Source organism: Anolis carolinensis, unplaced genomic scaffold, assembly GCF_035594765.1.
Source record: "Anolis carolinensis isolate JA03-04 unplaced genomic scaffold, rAnoCar3.1.pri scaffold_12, whole genome shotgun sequence".
NCBI classification, from domain to species: Eukaryota; Metazoa; Chordata; class Lepidosauria; order Squamata; family Dactyloidae; genus Anolis; species Anolis carolinensis.
Window position 1 is genome coordinate 7,569,343 of NW_026943823.1, and position 18,210 is coordinate 7,587,552.

Sequence of the window (18,210 nt, forward strand, 5' to 3'; positions counted from 1 at the left end):
ATATGCACTTTCTTGGACCCAATTCATTTTTATGTCCCTACTCAGGTTTTTAACCTTACTATGTTTTATTGTAAAGGTGATTTTTGTTAATGTGGGATTTGTGTATTGGTAGTGTTTAAATGAAATTTGTGTCTTGCCTGTATTGCATACTGATTGCATCATCCAGAGTGTACTATAGTCTGGAAAGAGTTAATTGCTGAGAAGCTGTAATGACCTTGATGTGTGGCTGGAACTGGGGAGTGTCCAGACACAAGTGTGTGTGCACTGCTGATTGCATCAGTTCAGTTCAGTTCAGAGTTGAGTCGAGTGCTGTCTGCTGAGAATCAAGTCCTGTGTCCATTGTCTGCAAGTCTGTTTGTCTTGACCATTACTGCTTACAGTAAAACTTTGTATATAGTTTTACCAAAGTCTCCGGGTGTCACTTCATTCTGCGTTCCACTGATTCCATCCAACTACTGCTGCGCTGCAATTACTCTGACAATTTTAATATATTTTATTGATTTGTTTTTATTTTGTTGGGTTTTTTATATTGTCTGTACTACCTGAGCTTGGCCACGTGTAAGCCGCCCTGAGTCCCTTTGGGAAGATGGAGGTGGGGTATAAAAATAAAGTTATTGTTATATTATTAAATGTTGTTCCATGCAGGCATTGTTTTCCTGTCAATCTCACCGCCCACCTTGCAATCACTTTGGATGGTTCCCCTTTCTCACCTCCTTCCCATGGCCTGAGAGAGTGAGCAAGTGAGTGTGGGAACTTGAAATTTCCTGACCTTAAAATGAACGAGAAGTGGCTGACAAGACAGACGGACACAGAGGATGGAAAGGCAGGCGCTTTTACGCTGTGATGACTGTCAACCTCCTTTTCTCTACTGGATGTGTTTGGACAACTTTGGGCTGGAGCTTGGGTTGCAACCACAGGCAGAGAAGGATAGCACCAAGCACAGTGCAGAGGGATAGAGATCATGCCCAAGGAAGGCGATCCAAACAGATCCCAATATCTCCAGCAGCAACCCTTTGCACTGCTTCCTTCCTAAGTATCCACACACTGACATTGCTTCCTTCTTTCTGCCCCACACTGGACACCATCCTGGGACAATCTTTACTCCCCATGCCCTAATTGATAAGGATGGACCCCCTTTCCTGCTTCCTTTCCTCCATACATAGCTTGGAATTACACACACACAAACACCCTTAAACTAGGATTCTATAGGATGGGAACATGACAGTTAAAACGAATCAGAGGGCCTGTTCCGTCCCCCAGAGGTTTGATTTGCATTGTTCCATAGTTGTAGGAAATAGCACCCTGATAGTTAATTTTTAACAGAGATTTGCAACCAACCTGCAGGCCTTGGCTACTTTCAGATTGCAAAGGCATCCTTTTGTTCTTGAGACTGCCCCTTTTTCCTGGGGATGAAGTCTCCATTTTGAGAAGCCTTTTCTGCCTTTTCACTGAAGAGAAAAGAACTCACAACCTCACAACCATACCTCACAACCTCTGAGGATGCCTGCCATAGATGTGGGCGAAACGTCAGGAGAGAATACTTCTGGAACATGGCCACACAGCCCGAAAGACATACAACAACCCTGTGATCACGGCCATGAAAGCCTTCAACAACACATTGAACTCAGATTTGCTTGTGTGGTCAAGCCAGGCCAGCTCAGACAAGCCATCGTAAGTACTGACCTCTTGCCTATAAAACTGGTGCTGAGTTCAGATAGGGGAGGACCTGCTCCTTCCAAGATAGCAACTCAGCACTGGGGCAAAGAATGTCCCAGGATTTCTTTGCCATTGGAAGAAGCTCTAATTCATCTCCAAGCTAGCTTTGAGCTTAGATATTGAAAGATCTGCTCTTTTTGATATAGCAGCTCAGGGCTAGGGCAGAGAGGATCTCAGGATCTCTTCGCCTTTGGAGGAAGTTAACCCTGCAACTAAGGGGAAAGGCAAGAAAGGAACGTCTGCCAGGTTTTATAAGTTGACTATTTGTATTTGTAACCTCAACAATTTGTGCCAAGTCTGCCAATCTTTTTTGATTGTTCAACTTGAAGTGACTCTGGTTACTGGGATTCTTGAGCTTCAAAGTAAGGCCCCCGCAGTTCACCCGGGCAATGAAAGAAGCACATCTTAAAGCTCTACATATCCAATATGAAAGGGTCCTAGATGAAATCAACAAGATTAAAAATGTAAGTCTTAATGTGGTGATTCTCCTGGTGCAGGATGATGAAAGAACATTTGCGAAGAGGCACCCCAAAATGAGGCAGTCTTTCCCGGATGGATGCCGCTGTCATTCTGGGTGAATTTGTGTACAATTTCAGTGCCTATTTTGACACTGACAGAACATTGATTTTGACACAAGTTACATTTTGAACTGAATATAGTGGCATGATAATGTAGGTAATAGCCCTGGGCTGTGTGTATTTGTAAGTGCATGTGTGTTTCTCTCTCTCTCTCCGTTTCTGCGCACAATCAATCTCTCTCAGGGAACATTAGCATGACCTTGGTGATCTGGAGCGGCTGAGCGGAAAATAATAAAAAGGAGACCCATCAAAGCAGATGAAGAGGATAGGAATGCTAAAAAGTGGGAAAAAGATGTCGACATGCAAGCAGAAGTGATGGAGAAGCTAGCTATGGAGCAGAACCATGTAGGAAAAGAGACGATTTTTGATACAGAAGACCAGTTTCATGGGTTAGTCCACATTTTGAACCGATCTCCTGAAACATTGCTCCGCCAGGAACAAGGAGCACCACTCACACCAATAAACTCAAAGAGACGTTTCTTAACGGGGGCTGCAGTGGCGCAATGGGTTAAACCCTTGTGCTGCTGAACTGCTGACCTGAAGGCTGGCTGAACTGCTGACCTGAAGAAGGTTGGCTGAACTGCTGATCTGAAGGTGGACAGTTCAAATCCGCAAGATGGGGTGAGCTCCCATTTGTCAGCCCTAGCTCCTTGCCAACCTAGCAGTTCTAAAACATGCAAATGTGAGTAGATAAATAGGTACTGTTTCAGCGGGAAAAGGCAAAGAGACACTCCAAGCAATCTTGCCAGCCACATGACCAGGAGCTGACATCGCAGGCTCATCGGCTTGAAAATGGAGAAAAGAGATGAGCACTGCTTCCAGAAGCCGGAAATGAAAGGAGAAGCCTTTGCCTTGTTTGTGTTTGTATGTCCCATTGTATTTGACTGTAAAGACATAGAATGTTTGCCTATGTCAATGCTGGAATCTACTCTGAGTTCCCTAGGAGAGAAGGGCAGAATATAAATAAAGTGTATTATTATTATTATTATTATTATTATTATTATTATTATTATTATTATTATTATCTAAGTACATTTTACAACGTCATAGGGCAAATAGGGCCTAACAGCATGGGGCAGTTGGCAACAGCATCTAATAGAGAGATACTAAAAGCTGGCTGAGGTTTTACTTCATTTTAAGTCAAGAATTCTGGCTTATTGACCCATCATGTGCATGTGCTTCTGTTTCTCTTTTATTTTACTCCTCCTCAACCCTTTAAGTGTCTCTGGATTGTCCCGGGTACCTAGGATTTGGAAAGTGAAGAGCACTCTCTGAACAGCAAAATATTTTAATCTGGATCGGAAGATATGGGTAAGGTCGGATCTCAAACCTGACGGGGAATGGATTGGTTGCAATGATTTTCAGAAGTCGGAGATGAGTCTGGAGGCTAATGTCTTGAAATGCATCCAAAAGAAGAAATATTGGTCACTAGCTGTGCCTGGCCACGCGTTGCTGTGACGTTGTCTGGTGGTGTTGGTGAGAAATTGATGAGGTAGTGGTGGTATTGAATGTCTGTTGTATGGTTGTCTTTATGTTCAGTATGCACACTGAAGTGGATTATATGGCAGTGTGGAGTCAAGATAATCCAGTTCAAAGCAGATAATATAAGATTCTAAATGGATTATATAGATGTGGAAGGGCCTTGAGTCTACACTGCCATATAATCCAGTGCAAATTAGATAATCTGTGGAAGAGGCCTAAGTGAGGCCTAACTGTGCCTTTCCCCTGGGCTGAGTAGGTTGCTAGGAGACCAAGTGGGCAGAGCTTAGCCTTCTAACTGGTAGCAATTGGATAAAAATTATTATTCCTCTCCCTCTAATTAGGACTTTATTTTTCTTTTCTTTTTGTTGTATCAACCTAGAGCCATGAATGATGGGTTGTGTTGTTAAATTTCGAGGTTGGGGGGCCTGTAGTTTTGTTGTTTTGTTGGTCGCCGTGATGCCATCACTCTTTTATATATATAGATTGTAGTGATGGAAATGTCAAGGTGGCCTAGTCCTATGCCCCAGGCAAAAGGGTGGAGGCTACGGTGCCCATAGCCAAGGTGCCCAGGGAGGCTGCCAGCAGGGAGGAGCGAGAAAGCGGCTGTGTGTTTCGCTGCAGCCACTGGTATTCCTCATCCAGGTGACGCCTCTGGAGTTCGGGCCCGATATACTTGCGGATGGACTCGTAGTAGCTGTTGATGTACTGAATCTGCAAAGGAAAAGACAAAAGAAAAAGGCAGCAGGGAGAACTCCTGGTAGGTCTTGCTTTTGTGCCTCCTGCCTCTTTCCCATCCCCTTCCCAGTAATTCACCTGCTCTTGAGACAGGAGGTTGATGTCAATGAGATTCCGCGCATAGGGCACCAATGACACCACCTCAAAAGTCAGGTAGGGCTCTTCATGCACCGGATACTGAAACAGACAACGAGAAGGGAAGACCGAGCTCAGTGTGAATATTGAGTATTCATACCAAGTTTGGTCCAGATCCATCATAGAATCATAGAATAGTAGAGTTGGAAGAGACCTCATGGGCCATCCAGTCCAAACCCCTGCATAGAAGCAGGAGTTCACATTCAAAGCACCCCCGACAGATGGCCATCCAGCCTCTGCTTAATAGCCTCCAAAGAAGGAGCCTCCACTGCAGTCCGGGGCAGAGAGTTCCACTGTTGAACAGCCCTCACAGTGAGGAAATTGGGTTGTTGTATGTCTTTCGGGCTGTGTGGCCATGTTCCAGAAGTATTCTCTCCTGACGTTTCGCCCACATCTATGGCAGGCATCCTCAGAGGTTGCCTGCCATAGATGTGGGCAAAACGTCAGGAGAGAATACTTCTGGAACATGGCCACACAGCCCGAAAGACATACAACAACCCTGTGATCCCGGCCATGAAAGCTTTCGATAACACAGTGAGGAAATTCTTCCTGATGTTCAGGTAGAATCTCCTTTCCTGTAGTTTCATTGTTTGGAGTCCACGGTGCTCTCTGGATGTAGGTGAACTACAACTCCCAAACTCAAACTCAATGCCCACCAAAACCTTCCAGTATTTCCTGTTGGGCATGAGAGTTCTGTGTGTCAAGTTTGGTTCATTTCCATCGTTGGTGGAGTTGAGAATGCTCTTTGATTGCAACTGAACTACAAATCCCGGCAACTACAACTCCCAAATGACAAAATCAATCCCCATGCCAACCCGACCCGTATTCAAATTTGATCGTTTCGGGTATTTGTGCCACATCTGGTCCAGTGAATGAAAATACATCCTGCATATCAGATCTTTAAATTATGATTCATAACAGTTATGACAGTTATGGAGCAGCAACGAAAATAATTGTGAGATTGCCTGCACTGCTGAGATTCACCAGTTTGGAAAACACTAAAGGTGGACCCATCAAAAAATGGGAAGGAGGATTACCTTGGTCTGAGCTTCAACCACAAGTGCGACATCCTCGAGCCGGATCCCAAACTCACCCTCCAGATAGTAACCAGGCTCTGGAGAGAGAAAGACAAAGGATAAGACTCAAGAGCAAAGACTCCTGGGGATCTACTATCTATGGCTCCAAGTGCTTGGGAAGATTTTCTTTGGGCATAGGAGGTTCCTCACCAGGAAATCTTTTGGTGCCCAGATCCTTTTGGAGCATGCAAAAATAGCACCAGCATTTGCTTAACAACCATTTCCGCTACTAACTTTGGGCGGCAGGACCATCAGAGTTTGTGACACTTCCTCACCCAGGTGCCATCCAGATGTCTGGCAGCGATAGTCTAAAACAGGGGTCCCCAAACTTTTTAAACAGGGAGCCAGTTCACGATCCTTCGGACTGTTGGTGGGCCGGACTATAGTTGGCCACTGAGCAATAATAATTATAATTAATAACAACAACAACAACAACAACAACAACAATAATAATAATAACAATAATAAAGAGGGTTGGAAGAGACCCTTTGGGCCATTGAGTCCAATCCCCTTCTGCCTTTGTGCACTGAAAGCACAAGCAAAGCATCCCCGACAGATGGCCACCCAGCCTCAATGATAATAATAATAATAACAACAATAATAACAATAGACATTGACAAAATCACGATCTGCCAACTGCAAAAGGCCTCCCGACTGGGATCTGCACGCATCATCTGAAAATAGATCACACAGTCCTAGACACTTGGGAAGTGTTCGACTTATGATTTTGTGATACGAAATCCAGCATATCTATCTTGTTTGCTGTGTCATAATAAAATGATAATGATAATAAAAAATGTGCCGTGCCAAAAGATTTCAGCCAGCATTTGGAAACAATAGACATTGACAAAATTGTGATCTGCCAACTGCAAAAGGCCACCCGACTGGGATCTGCAAAAGGCCACCCTACTGGGATCTGCACGCATCATCCGAAAATACATCACACAGTCCTAGACACTTGGGAAGTGTTCGACTTGTGATTTTGTAATACGAAATCCAGCATATCTATCTTGTTTGCTGTGTCATACTTATAATAAAAAAGAGGGTTGGAAGAGACCCTTAGTCCAACCCCCTTCTGCCTCTGCGCACCAAAAGCACAAGCAAAGCATCCCTGACAGATGGCCACCCAGCCTCAATGTTAATAATAATAATAATAATAATAATAATAATAATAATAATAATAATAATAATGGTTGTAAGAAAAGAAGAGACCCCTTGGATTATTTAGCCCAACCCCCTTCTGCCCTTGTGCCGTGGGGGCCGGATAAATGGCTTCAATGGGCCGCATCCGGCCCCCGGGCCTTAGTTTGGGGACCCCTGGTCTAAAACATCTGGATGTCATCTGATTGGGGGAGGCTGGTTTAAAGCTTCACAAGGCTACCATGTGCCTTTGCTGCTACAATTTGGACATCTACGGTCCAACAAAGTGTTTTTTTTTTTCCAAACTCTTGACTAATAATGGAAATTCATAATAATAACTAAACACAGCTGTCTATTCTAAACAATATCTGAAAAATATGCACCACAGTAAAGGTTCAAAACATAGAACACAATATGTATATTAGAGCATCATATACACAATAATGTTAACAATAATACAAATAATAATACAACTGATGATCCAATTCTGTCAGCTGTAGTGGCACACAGTCGTAACTTACAGAGTATAAAGATTTTTAGACTGCAATCATCCAGATTTAATTGCTACACAGAGCAGTTTTCAGTATAAAACATATATCAGACATGTATCAACAAGACTCCAACCAAAGTTTGTGTACATTCGGTCTCTTCAAAATGGCATATAATATGCTGTAAAACTAAATATATCAGTGTACAATTCAATTGGCTCAAACCTGGCTTGGAGTCAAAACAAATCAAAGTCTCTGTAGTTTTGGAGTAGTTCCATGCAGTCATGCCAGTGGCCACATGATCTTGGAGGTGTCTACGGACAACGCCGGCTCTTGGGCTTAGAAATGGAGATGAGCTCCAAACCCCAGAGTCGGACATGACTGGACTTAATGTCAGGGGAAACCTTTACCTTTATCTATAACCCCACTTGCCTAGTTTCCAACAGTCCTCCCAACCTCTGAGGATGCCAGCCATAGATGTGGGCAAAACGTCAGGAGAGAATGCTTCTGGAACATGGCCATACAGCCCGGAAAATTCACAGCAACCCACTAATAATGGGGCTCTTCCAGACTGGGCAAATCCACAAGAAAATTGCTGGAGGCTATAGTATCTATTGTTGCAATTCTCTCTTTTTAGAAGTTTCCAGACAACATTTCTGTTGCCCCCGTTTTCTAGCCATCCTCAGCACCTGCTACAATATTTTTATTTCCACTCTCAGGACATATTGGAACAAAAATAACTCTTCCTCTTTTCTCTCATTTGTTTTATAGTTATCATGCTAAGGAGGATCAGTATAACTGGGTTGCTGTGAGTTTTCCGGGCTGTATGGCCATGTTCCAGAAGCATTCTCTCCTGACGTTTCGCCCACATCTTTAGCAGGCATCCTCAGAGGTTGTAAAGTTTGTTGGAAACTAGGCAAGTGGGATTTATATATCTATGGATTGATGTCCAGGGTGGGAGAAAAAACCCTTGTCTGTTTGAGGCAAGTATGAATGTTGTAACTGATAATCTTGATAAGCACTAAATAGCCTTTCAGCTTCAAAGCTTGACTGCTTCCTGCCTGGGGGAATCCTTTGTTGGGAGGTGATTACCTGGCCCTGATTGTTTCTTATAACACTAGAGCAGGGGTCCTCAAACTTTTAAAGCAGAGGGCCGGTCCACAATCCTTCAGACTGTAGAGGGGCCGAATTATCATTTGGAAAAAAAAAAACCGAGCAAATTCCTAGGCACACTGCACATGTCTTATTTGTAGTGCAAAACAACAACATGAAAGAACAATACAATATTTAAAAATGAAAACAATTGTAACCAACATAAACCTATCAGGATTTCAATGGGAAGTGTGGACCTGCTACTGGCCAATGAGATAGTCAAGGGAATTAGGATTGTTGTTGTTGTGGGCCTTCAAGTCATGTCAGACTTTGGGCGAGCCTAAGTCTAAAATTATTTATTTATTCATTTACTACATTTATTTATTACATTTATATCCCACCCTTCTCACCCTGAAGGGGACTCAGAGCAGCTGTATGTACATACAATATATTATATTATTAATATAGCACAATATTAGCATTATATATTACTATATTGAACTATACCACTATACTGTAATATTATATGTAATATATAACATATAATTAATATTATTATATGGTATTAGTATTATATTGTATAACATTATAATATTATTATCAATATTATATGTAAATACAATGTATTATTAAAAATGATATAAAATATTATATTATAAAACTGAGGGCGGGGGCCAGGTAAATGACCTTGGAGGGCCGCATCCGGCCCCCGGGCCTTAGTTTGGGGACCCCTGCACTAGAGTATAATACTTTAACTCTAAGAACTTATTCAAAGAGGAGAAAATGTGCCCTTCAAAACACAGAACCACCCCAGAAAAACCAATCCATCACTTAACATACAGTAGAGTCTCACTTATCCAACATAAACGGGCCGGCAGAACGTTGGATAAGCGAAAATGTTGGATAATAAGGAGGGGTTAAGGAAAAGCCTATTAAACGTCAAATTATGTTATGATTTTACAAATTAAGCACCAAAAACATCATGTTTTACAACAAATCGACAGAAAAAGCAGTCCAAAACACGGTAACGTTACATAGTAATTACTGTATGTATGAATTCAGCACCAAAACATTGCAATACAGTAGAGTCTCACTTATCCAAGCCTCGCTTATCCAAGCTTCTGGATAATCCAAGACATTTTTGTAGTCAATGTTTTCAATATATCGTGATATTTTGGTGCTAAATTCATAAATACAGTAATTGCTACATAGCATTACTGCGTATTGAACTACTTTTTCTGTCAAATTTGTTGTATAACATGATGTTTTGGTGCTTAATTTGTAAAATCATAACCTAATTTGATGTTTAATAGGCTTTTCCTTAATCCCTCCTTATTATCCAAGATAATAAGGAGGGATTATCCAAGCTCCTGCCGGCCCGTTTAGCTTGGATAAGTGAGACTCTACTGTATATTGAAAACATTGATGACAAAAACATTGGCTACTAACAACTTGACTACAAATAAAGATAGAATTGCATAAAATGAACTTACAGTAGCCATAATGTTGGAAATTAAATCCATAAAAAGTTCAGTCCTTGCTGCCTAGAGAAACAGCTGTGGATCGGGGCGGGAGGCAAACTGCGTTGGATAATCCAGAATGTTGGATAAGCGAATGTTGGATAAGTGAGACTCTACTGTATATATATTTTTGAAAGAGCTCTAGTGCCCATCCAAGTGATCAATATAAAAAGAAGAAAGAGATGGGTGAAAACCAAAGAGCAGGCAAAAGCTTTATTACAAAGCTGTTTGGTGGGACAAAGAGAATTATGCTCGACAAGAAAGAGGGAGAAATTAGCTGACTGTTTCTGCCTAGGATTGAAGAGCCTGGCTTTGGAACATTAGTAGGCACTCATCACACTAGAGCATAGATCCACTTTAAATCCAGTTTCTGCATCCTTCAGAATTATGGGGCTTGTAGTTTAGAGAAGGGCAGGTCCTGAATCTAACTAAACTACAAACCCCAGAATTCTGCAAGAAGTAGATCAAGGACCAAGGACAAAGAAGATCAGCACCTACCTATGGAGGTGAACATTCCTTTGTCTAAAGGCACGTTGTTGGACTGGAAGCCCACCGGCCCTAGAGAGAGAAGCTCAGTTACTTATCTTGCAGGATTCACACTACAAATGGGATGGATGGGTTGTTGTGTGTTTTTGGGGATGTATGGCCATGTTCCAGAAGTATTCTCTCCTGACATTTCGCCCACATCTATGGCGGGCATCCTCAGAGGTTGTGAAGTCTGTTGGAAACTAGTCAAGTGGGGTTTATATATCTGTGAAATGATGTCCAGGGTGGGAGAAAGATCTCTTGTCTGTTGGAGGCAAGGGTGAATGTTGCAATTAATCACCTTGATTCCAGACAGGACACAATCAGAGTCAGCTAACACCTCCCAACAAAGGATTTCCCCCCAGGCAGGAATCACCCAGGCTCTGAAGCTGCAAGGCTTTTCAATGCTAATCAATGTGCTTCAGCTGCTTAAGCCTCCTTGCCTGGAGGAATCCAGATAACACCGCCCAACAAAGGATTCCCCCAATAAGGAAGCAGCCAGGCCTTGAAGCTGCAAGGCTTTTCAATGCTAATCAAGGTGAATAATTGCAACATTCACACTTGCCTCTGCTTCCTTGCAGAGTCTACATTTGGGATCTGTCGTCGACGTTTCAATTTTGGCTTTGATGGCATTGATTCTAATGGCTTGTTCTTGGGCTGCCAGAATCAGGCCCTCCGTCTCCTCTTTGTCAATTTGGCTCTCAATTTTTCCCAGTATGCCCAGATATTTATAGGCTTCAGGCTGATTGCATTTTATGATTTGTCCATTTCGCATCTCTATGCCCTCACTGTGAGTAATTTTCCCTTTGTTTAATGCCACTGTGGCGCATTTGTCTGGCCGAACTCCATACTGATGTCAGTGCTAAAGATTCTGACTGTGTTGGTCAGTAATTGGATTTCTGTTTCTGATTTTTCCGTAAAGCTTTAGATCATCCATGTACAGCAAGTAGGAAATTTTTGGTGAATTTCTTGCTATTTGGTAGCCCAGGTTTGTTTTCTGTAGAATTACTGACAGAGGGACCATTGCAATGATGAACAGCAGTGGTGACAGTGAGTCGCCCTGGAAAATTCCTCTCCTGATGTTAACAGTTCCATAGCTTTCGTTGCCCACAAACTACTCAGTTTTCCATTGTTTCATTGCATTTTCGGTGAACTTTCTAATTTTTTCACAAACCCCTGTGACATCTAGACATTTGATAATCCAACAATGTGGCAGTGAGTCAAATGCTTTTTTGTAATCAATCTAAGTTGTATAGAGGTTTGTTTTGCGGCTTTTGCAATTCTCCAGTCTCATTTTGTCAATCAGAAGCTCATCTTTCGTGTCCCTACTTCTTCTTTTATTACCTTTTTGTTCTACTGGCAAGATGCTATTTTCCTCCAAGTAATCCTGGATTTGATCAGCTATTATGCCTGTCAGCAGTTTGAACATTGTAGGAAGACATGTTATTGGCCTGTAGTTTCCTGGTATTGCCCCTTTTGCTGGATCTTTCTGTATTAAATATATCTTCCCAGTTGTTATCCATTTGCTAATGTTTCCAGTTTGCAGCATGTGATTGAATTGTTCAGCCATTTTTGAGTGCAGGCTACTCAGATATTTAAGCCAAAATCCGTGCAATTGATCATTGCCAGGTGATGTCCAGTTCTTGGCTTTCTTCACTCTTTCAGTGATTATTTCTGTTGTTATTTCCAAGGTTCTTATTTTGTTGTCTGAAAATTTATTTTCAAAGTTTTTTATCCACTCAGCTTTTTTGTTGCAACCTTTTTCTGTTTCCCACAGATCTTTCCAGAATGCATTTGTAGCTGTTTTTTTCTGGTTTTTCATTTTTCACAGCCACCTGATGATTCAGACTCTGGTAGAACCGCCTCTGATCAGATTGGAAGAGTTGATTTTGTTTGTATTGGATGACTCTAGCTTCATATCGCTCAATTTTTCTGGTGGTTGCCGTGATTTGTTGTTTCACAGTTTCAAGAGCTTCTGCAATTTTTCTTGTGTTCAGCCAATATTTTTTAATCAGGTAATTCTTTATTTGACATTCTTCAGTTTTTGCTCCTTCATGTTTTTTAGATTGCTTGCATCTGATCGTTGGCTCTTGATTTTTAACTCCAGCCTTATTTTCCATTTTGGTTTTGCAATCATTTTTCTTGTGGGTTTCAGTTGTTGTATCCCCAGTTCTTGTGTTACAATCACTGCTGTGCTATATGCAAGCTGGTTGGTTTCTTCCATTGTTGTTATCTCAACAGTTGCGAGTGCAGCATTCACATCATTTATTAGAGGTGCCAGATGTTTTCTTGGTACTGTCTTCAATGTTGGCAATCTTTGCCTTCCTTCCTTCAATGCAGCATGGGTCAAAAATTTTTCTTTAAGTTCTTGTTGCTTCATGGTCAATGTGCCAGGTGTAGTATAAGCAGTGGCCACAGGCTTTTCATGCTCATCGTCTTGAAAAATTCCTGCATTTTTATCTGGCTCCATATGTTCAGTGGGCTCAGAAGTCATTAGATATTATTATTATTATTATTATTATTATTATTATTATTATTATTATTATTATTATTATTGCACTGTATTACATTATAATATTAGTATTGATATTACACTGTATTACATTATAATATTATTATTGATATTATATATATATACAATATATTATAATATTAGTAGACACAACCCATCATGACACTTACATTCGTGAACGGATAGAAAATTGCCAATGCCGTGACCAGTGCCATGACCGTAATTGAGTCCAACTTCCCAGAGTGGCCGGCGTGCCAGGACCTCCACCATTCTCCCTGAAAGTCAAAAGGCAACATGTGCTGAACAGCAGCCAAGAGAGATTCACATACACATTTATTAATTGTTGCTTGTCCCATCTCCTATAGAAACCCATTCAACCATTTAGACCTGTCGATGAGCATTAGTAAGCTATTTTGGTAGGCTTGTGGGCTGGTTTTCACACCTATAATGGGCTGCAAGAAAAGTCAATTTAAAGCAAAATTTTTGCTCATTCCAAATAGGGCTTTCCTGATCTGCCGCCAAAATCCAGGCAAATTTTTTCTCCCTATTATTTTTTATTTCTACTCTCTCTTTTTTACTTTTCTTTTCTTTTTAATCTAACACTAAATCCTAACAGGTACGTCTATTTAAACAGTCTCTTACTGAGGTTTAGAGTTATCTATCTACCCTATAGTACAATTGTAACTCTGTAAATACAGTAGAGTCTCACTTATCCAAGATAAACGGGCCGGCAGAACATTGGATAAGCGAAAATGTTGGATAATAAGGAGGGATTAAGAGAAAAGCCTATTAAACATAAAATTACATTATGATTTTACAAATTAAACACCAAAACATCAAGTTTTACAACAAATTGACAGAAAAAGAAGTTCAATACACAGTAATGATATGTAATAATTACTGTATTTACTAATTTAGCACCAAAACATTACAACATTTACTACAAAAACATTGACTACTAAAAGGCAGACTGTTGGATAATGCAGAACCTTGGATAAGTGAAGCTTGGATAAGTGAGACTCTGCTGTACTATTTAATATATACATAATATAAGGGATACTTAGGATTTCTTAGCTACTCTATCGTTTCTTTTTTCTATAAATCTATATTATCTGTTGAAGGTACTCAGTCTCAAAGATACGAAGACGACAGAGGGGAAGATTAGAAACAAATAACAGACAAATATGTTTAGACTATCAAAAGTAAGAAGGAAGTCCACAAACTTTATTTTTATTGTTTACTTTTTTCTCTTTTCTTCTTTTTTTAATACGTTTTACTAGCTGTGCCCAGCCACGCGTTGCTGTGGCTAGGACTTAATTTTTCTTTTCTTTTTGTTGTATGAACGTAGAGGCGTGGATGAGACGTTTTGCTGTCAATTTTCGAGGTTGTGGGGCATTTAGTTTAGTTGTTTTGTCCGGTGCCGTGATTCCATTACCCTTTTATTTATATATATATATATATATATATATATATATATATGAGTGATGGCATCACGGCGACACACAAAACAACAAAACTACAGGCCCCCCAACCTCGAAATTTGACAACACAACCCATCATCCATGCCACTAGGTTGATACAACAAAAAGAAAAGAAAAATGAAGTCCTAATTAGAGGGAGAGCAATAATTGTAACTACCACCAATTCCTCAATACTTTAGTTCCCATACCACCATACTTCGCCACAGCAACGCGTGGCCGGGCACAGCTAGTAGATTATATATTCAATTTCCTACTTTCTATACAAAAAAAATTCTCACACTTTCAATGTTAATTTGCTTTATTTCGCATGATAAAAACCTCTATATTTTTTTAAATCTATCTGTATTTTATAATTGTAATGATAAATCTTAATGAAGAGTACATAAAAAACAAAATCCAGGCAACATGGCATTTGCCAAGTCCATTCATTGCCTCTTTTTCCTCCCTTGGTTGCCTCACACAGAGAAAGCCTCACCTGACGTCCTGGGTGGGAAGACGAGCCTCGACAGGTCTATGTTTCCCATTAGCACCCGTGTATAAGCTTCCTAAGATGTGGAAGAAAGAAGTTCATTAAAAAGGGGAAACTGGGCATGTTAAAAGATGAGCCAAATTCACAGAATCATAGATCTGGAATTTTGAGATCTAGCACATAGGGCAATGATGGGCAAGCTTTTGCGCTTGGTGTGTCAAAATTCACCAAAAAACCTAGCATGACTTGGGTGGTGTGTCACTTCGAGAAAAAACCCCATAATTTCTCAATATGTATACTTTAAATAACAAAAATGTATAATAGTAATATATAGCTGTATTTAATAAATCAAAAACTATTTACTACCCTTATTTCCATGTACAATGATCTATGGTACCTCTTGCAGTTTCCACGCTGATTTCTCTCTATTCTAGTTTCAATGTAGTCATGAATAATGAATAATATAATAGTAATAATATGATAATATACTACAATAATAGAATAGAGAGATGGGCCAAAACTAGCAAAATGAAGTTCAACAGGGACAAATGCAAGATACTTCACAGAAAAAATGGAAATCAAAGATACAGAATGGGGGACGATGCCTGGCTTGACAGCAGTGTGTGCGAAAAAGACCTTGGAGTCCTCGTGGACAACAAGTTAAACATGAGCCAACAATGTGATGCGGCTGCTAAAAAAGCCAATGGGATTCTGGCCTGCATCAATAGGGGAATAGCGTCTAGATCCAGGGAAGTCCTGCTCCCCCTCTATTCTGCCTTGGTCAGATCACACCTGGAATACTGTGTCCAATTTTGGGCACCACAGTTGAAGGGAGATGTTGACAAGCTGGAAAGCGTCCAGAGGAGGGCGACTAAAATGATTAAGGGTCTGGAGAACAAGCCCTATGAGGAGCGGCTTAAAGAGCTGGGCATGTTTAGCCTGCAGAAGAGAAGGCTGAGAGGAGACATGATAGCCATGTACAAATACGTGAGGGGAAGCCATAGGGAGGAGGGAGCAAGCTTGTTTTCTGCTGCCCTGCAGACTAGGACACGGAACAATGGCTTCAAACTACAGGAAAGGAGATTCCACCTGAACATCAGGAAGAACTTCCTCACTGTGAGAAGGGCTGTTCGACAGTGGAACTCTCTCCCCAGGGCCGTGGTGGAGGCTCCTTCCTTGGAGGCTTTTAAGCAGAGGCTGGATGGCCATCTGAATGCGATTTCCTGCTTCTTAGCAGGGGGTTGGACTGGATGGCCCATGTGGTCTCTTCCAACTCTACTATTCTATGATTCTATGATTCTATGAATAATAATAGAATGATATATAAATGTAATGTGCATTATTCCCATGGAGTAAACAACAAAACCACTGGACCAAATCACACCAAATTTGGCCACAAAAGACATAGTCATCCAATCAATCTGCATGCGGCAGCGTGTCAGCAAAAATGGCTAGGCGTGTCAGTGCTGACACGTGTGTCATATGTTGGCCATCACTGACATAGGGCCTGCTCCAAAGCCTGTCCCCAGGTGAGCTTTCCCAGCAGATGTTGGAAGAAAGAAGCCGTACCTTCTGCAAAGCTGTGGGCTCCCCCCACTGGACAGTCCGGGTGATGTCCGTGGTCCCATCTCTGCCGGAGAAAGAGAAGCGCAAATTTGCAGGGCCACATGTGATAATAGGAACTCCATCTATGGCAGGCATCCTCAGAGGTTGTGACATCTTTTGGAAACTAGGCAAGTGGGGTTTATATATCTGTGGAATAATGTCCAGGGTGGGAGAAAAAAACTCTTGTCTGCTTGAGGCATATCAGGGCCAGCTAGGAGCCCCCAGATGGCGTAGTGGACTAAGTGACTTGAAGGTTGGTTTGCTGACCTGAAAGCTGCCAGGTTCGAATCCCACCTGGGGAGAGTGCGGATGAGCTCCCTCTATCAGCTCCAGCTCCATGCGGGGACATGAGAGAAGCCTCCCACAAGGATGGTAAAAACATCAAAACATCCGGGCGTCCCCTGGGCAACGTCCTTGCAGACGGCCAATTCTCTCACTCCAGAAGCAACTCCAGTTGCTCCTGACACGAAAAAAAAAAATCAGGGCCAGCTAATACCTCCCAACAAAAGATTCCCCCTGGCAGGAAGCATCCAGGTTTTGAAGCTATAAGGCCATTCATGCTAATCAAGGTGGCCAGTTGCAACATTCACACAACAAAGGTCATCTAGACCAACCCTATAAGGAAATATGTTGCTGCTCAATCGTTTAGTCATCTCCGACTCTTCGTGACCTCCTGGACCAGTCCACGCCAGAGCTCCCTGTCGGCCGTCACCGTCCCCAGTTCCTTCAAGGTCGAGCCAGTCACTTCAAGGATACCTTCCATCCATCTTTGCCTTTGGTCGGCCTCTCTTCCTTTTTCCTTCCATTTACCCCAGCATCATGATCTTCTCCAAGCTTTCCTGTCTCCTTATGATGTGGCCAAAATACTTCAGCTTTGCCTCTCATCTCCTTCCCTCCAGTGAGCAGCCATTGGGCATTATTTCCTGGAGGATGGACTGGTTGGAGATTCTTGCCAAGGTCCAAGGCACTCTCAGGACTTTCCTCCAGCACTCTCTCTTCCTTCGTTCAGCCTTTCTTATGGTCCAGCTCTCGCATCCATAGGTCACTATGGGGAATGCCATTGCTTTCACTATGCAGACCTTCGTGGCCAGTGTGATGTCTCTGCTCTTCATGATTTTGTCAAGGTTGGCCTTTGCTCTCCTCCCAAGAAGGAAACGTCTTCTGATTTCCTAGCTGCAGTCTGCATCTGCAGTCATCTTCGCGCCTAGAAATATAAAGTCACTGCCTCCACGTCTTCTCCTTCTATTTGCCAGTTATCAATAGGTGTAGTTGCCATGATCTTGGTTTTCTTGATGTTTAACTGCAACCCAGCTTTTGCACTTTCTTCTATCACTTTGGTGATAAGGCTCCTCAGCTCCTCCTCACTTTCGGCCATCAGAGTGGTATCATCTGCATATCTAAGGTTGTTGATGTTTCTTCCAGCAATTTTAACTCCAGCCTTGGATTCTTCAAGACCCGCATGTCGCATGATGTGTTCTGCGTACAAGTTGAATAGGGAGGGTGAAATTATGCATCCTTGATGTCTGCACTCCTTTCCCAATCTTGAACCAGTCTGTTGTTCCATGTTCTGTTCTGACTGTGGCTTCTTGGTCTTTATACAGATTTTTCAGGAGACAGACAAGGTGACTTGGTATCCCCAGACCACCAAAACATGCC

At 41.8% G+C, this 18,210-nt stretch overlaps 1 protein-coding gene across 1 annotated transcript in view; it reads right to left on the reverse strand.

Annotated features, from left to right (window-relative positions):
- Positions 1–3,566: 3,566 nt before the first annotated feature.
- xpnpep2 (X-prolyl aminopeptidase 2) overlaps positions 3,567–18,210 on the reverse strand; it is a 43,842-nt gene continuing 29,198 nt past the window's right edge. Inside the window, exons 15-21 of the mRNA XM_008120230.2 lie at positions 16,519–16,579; positions 14,956–15,025; positions 13,170–13,274; positions 10,461–10,520; positions 5,684–5,760; positions 4,590–4,688; positions 3,567–4,487 (exon numbers count right to left, since the gene is read on the reverse strand). Of these exons, the coding sequence (XP_008118437.1) occupies positions 4,293–4,487; positions 4,590–4,688; positions 5,684–5,760; positions 10,461–10,520; positions 13,170–13,274; positions 14,956–15,025; positions 16,519–16,579 (667 nt within the window). The 3' untranslated portion in view covers positions 3,567–4,292. The remainder of the gene's footprint in view (positions 4,488–4,589; positions 4,689–5,683; positions 5,761–10,460; positions 10,521–13,169; positions 13,275–14,955; positions 15,026–16,518; positions 16,580–18,210) is intronic.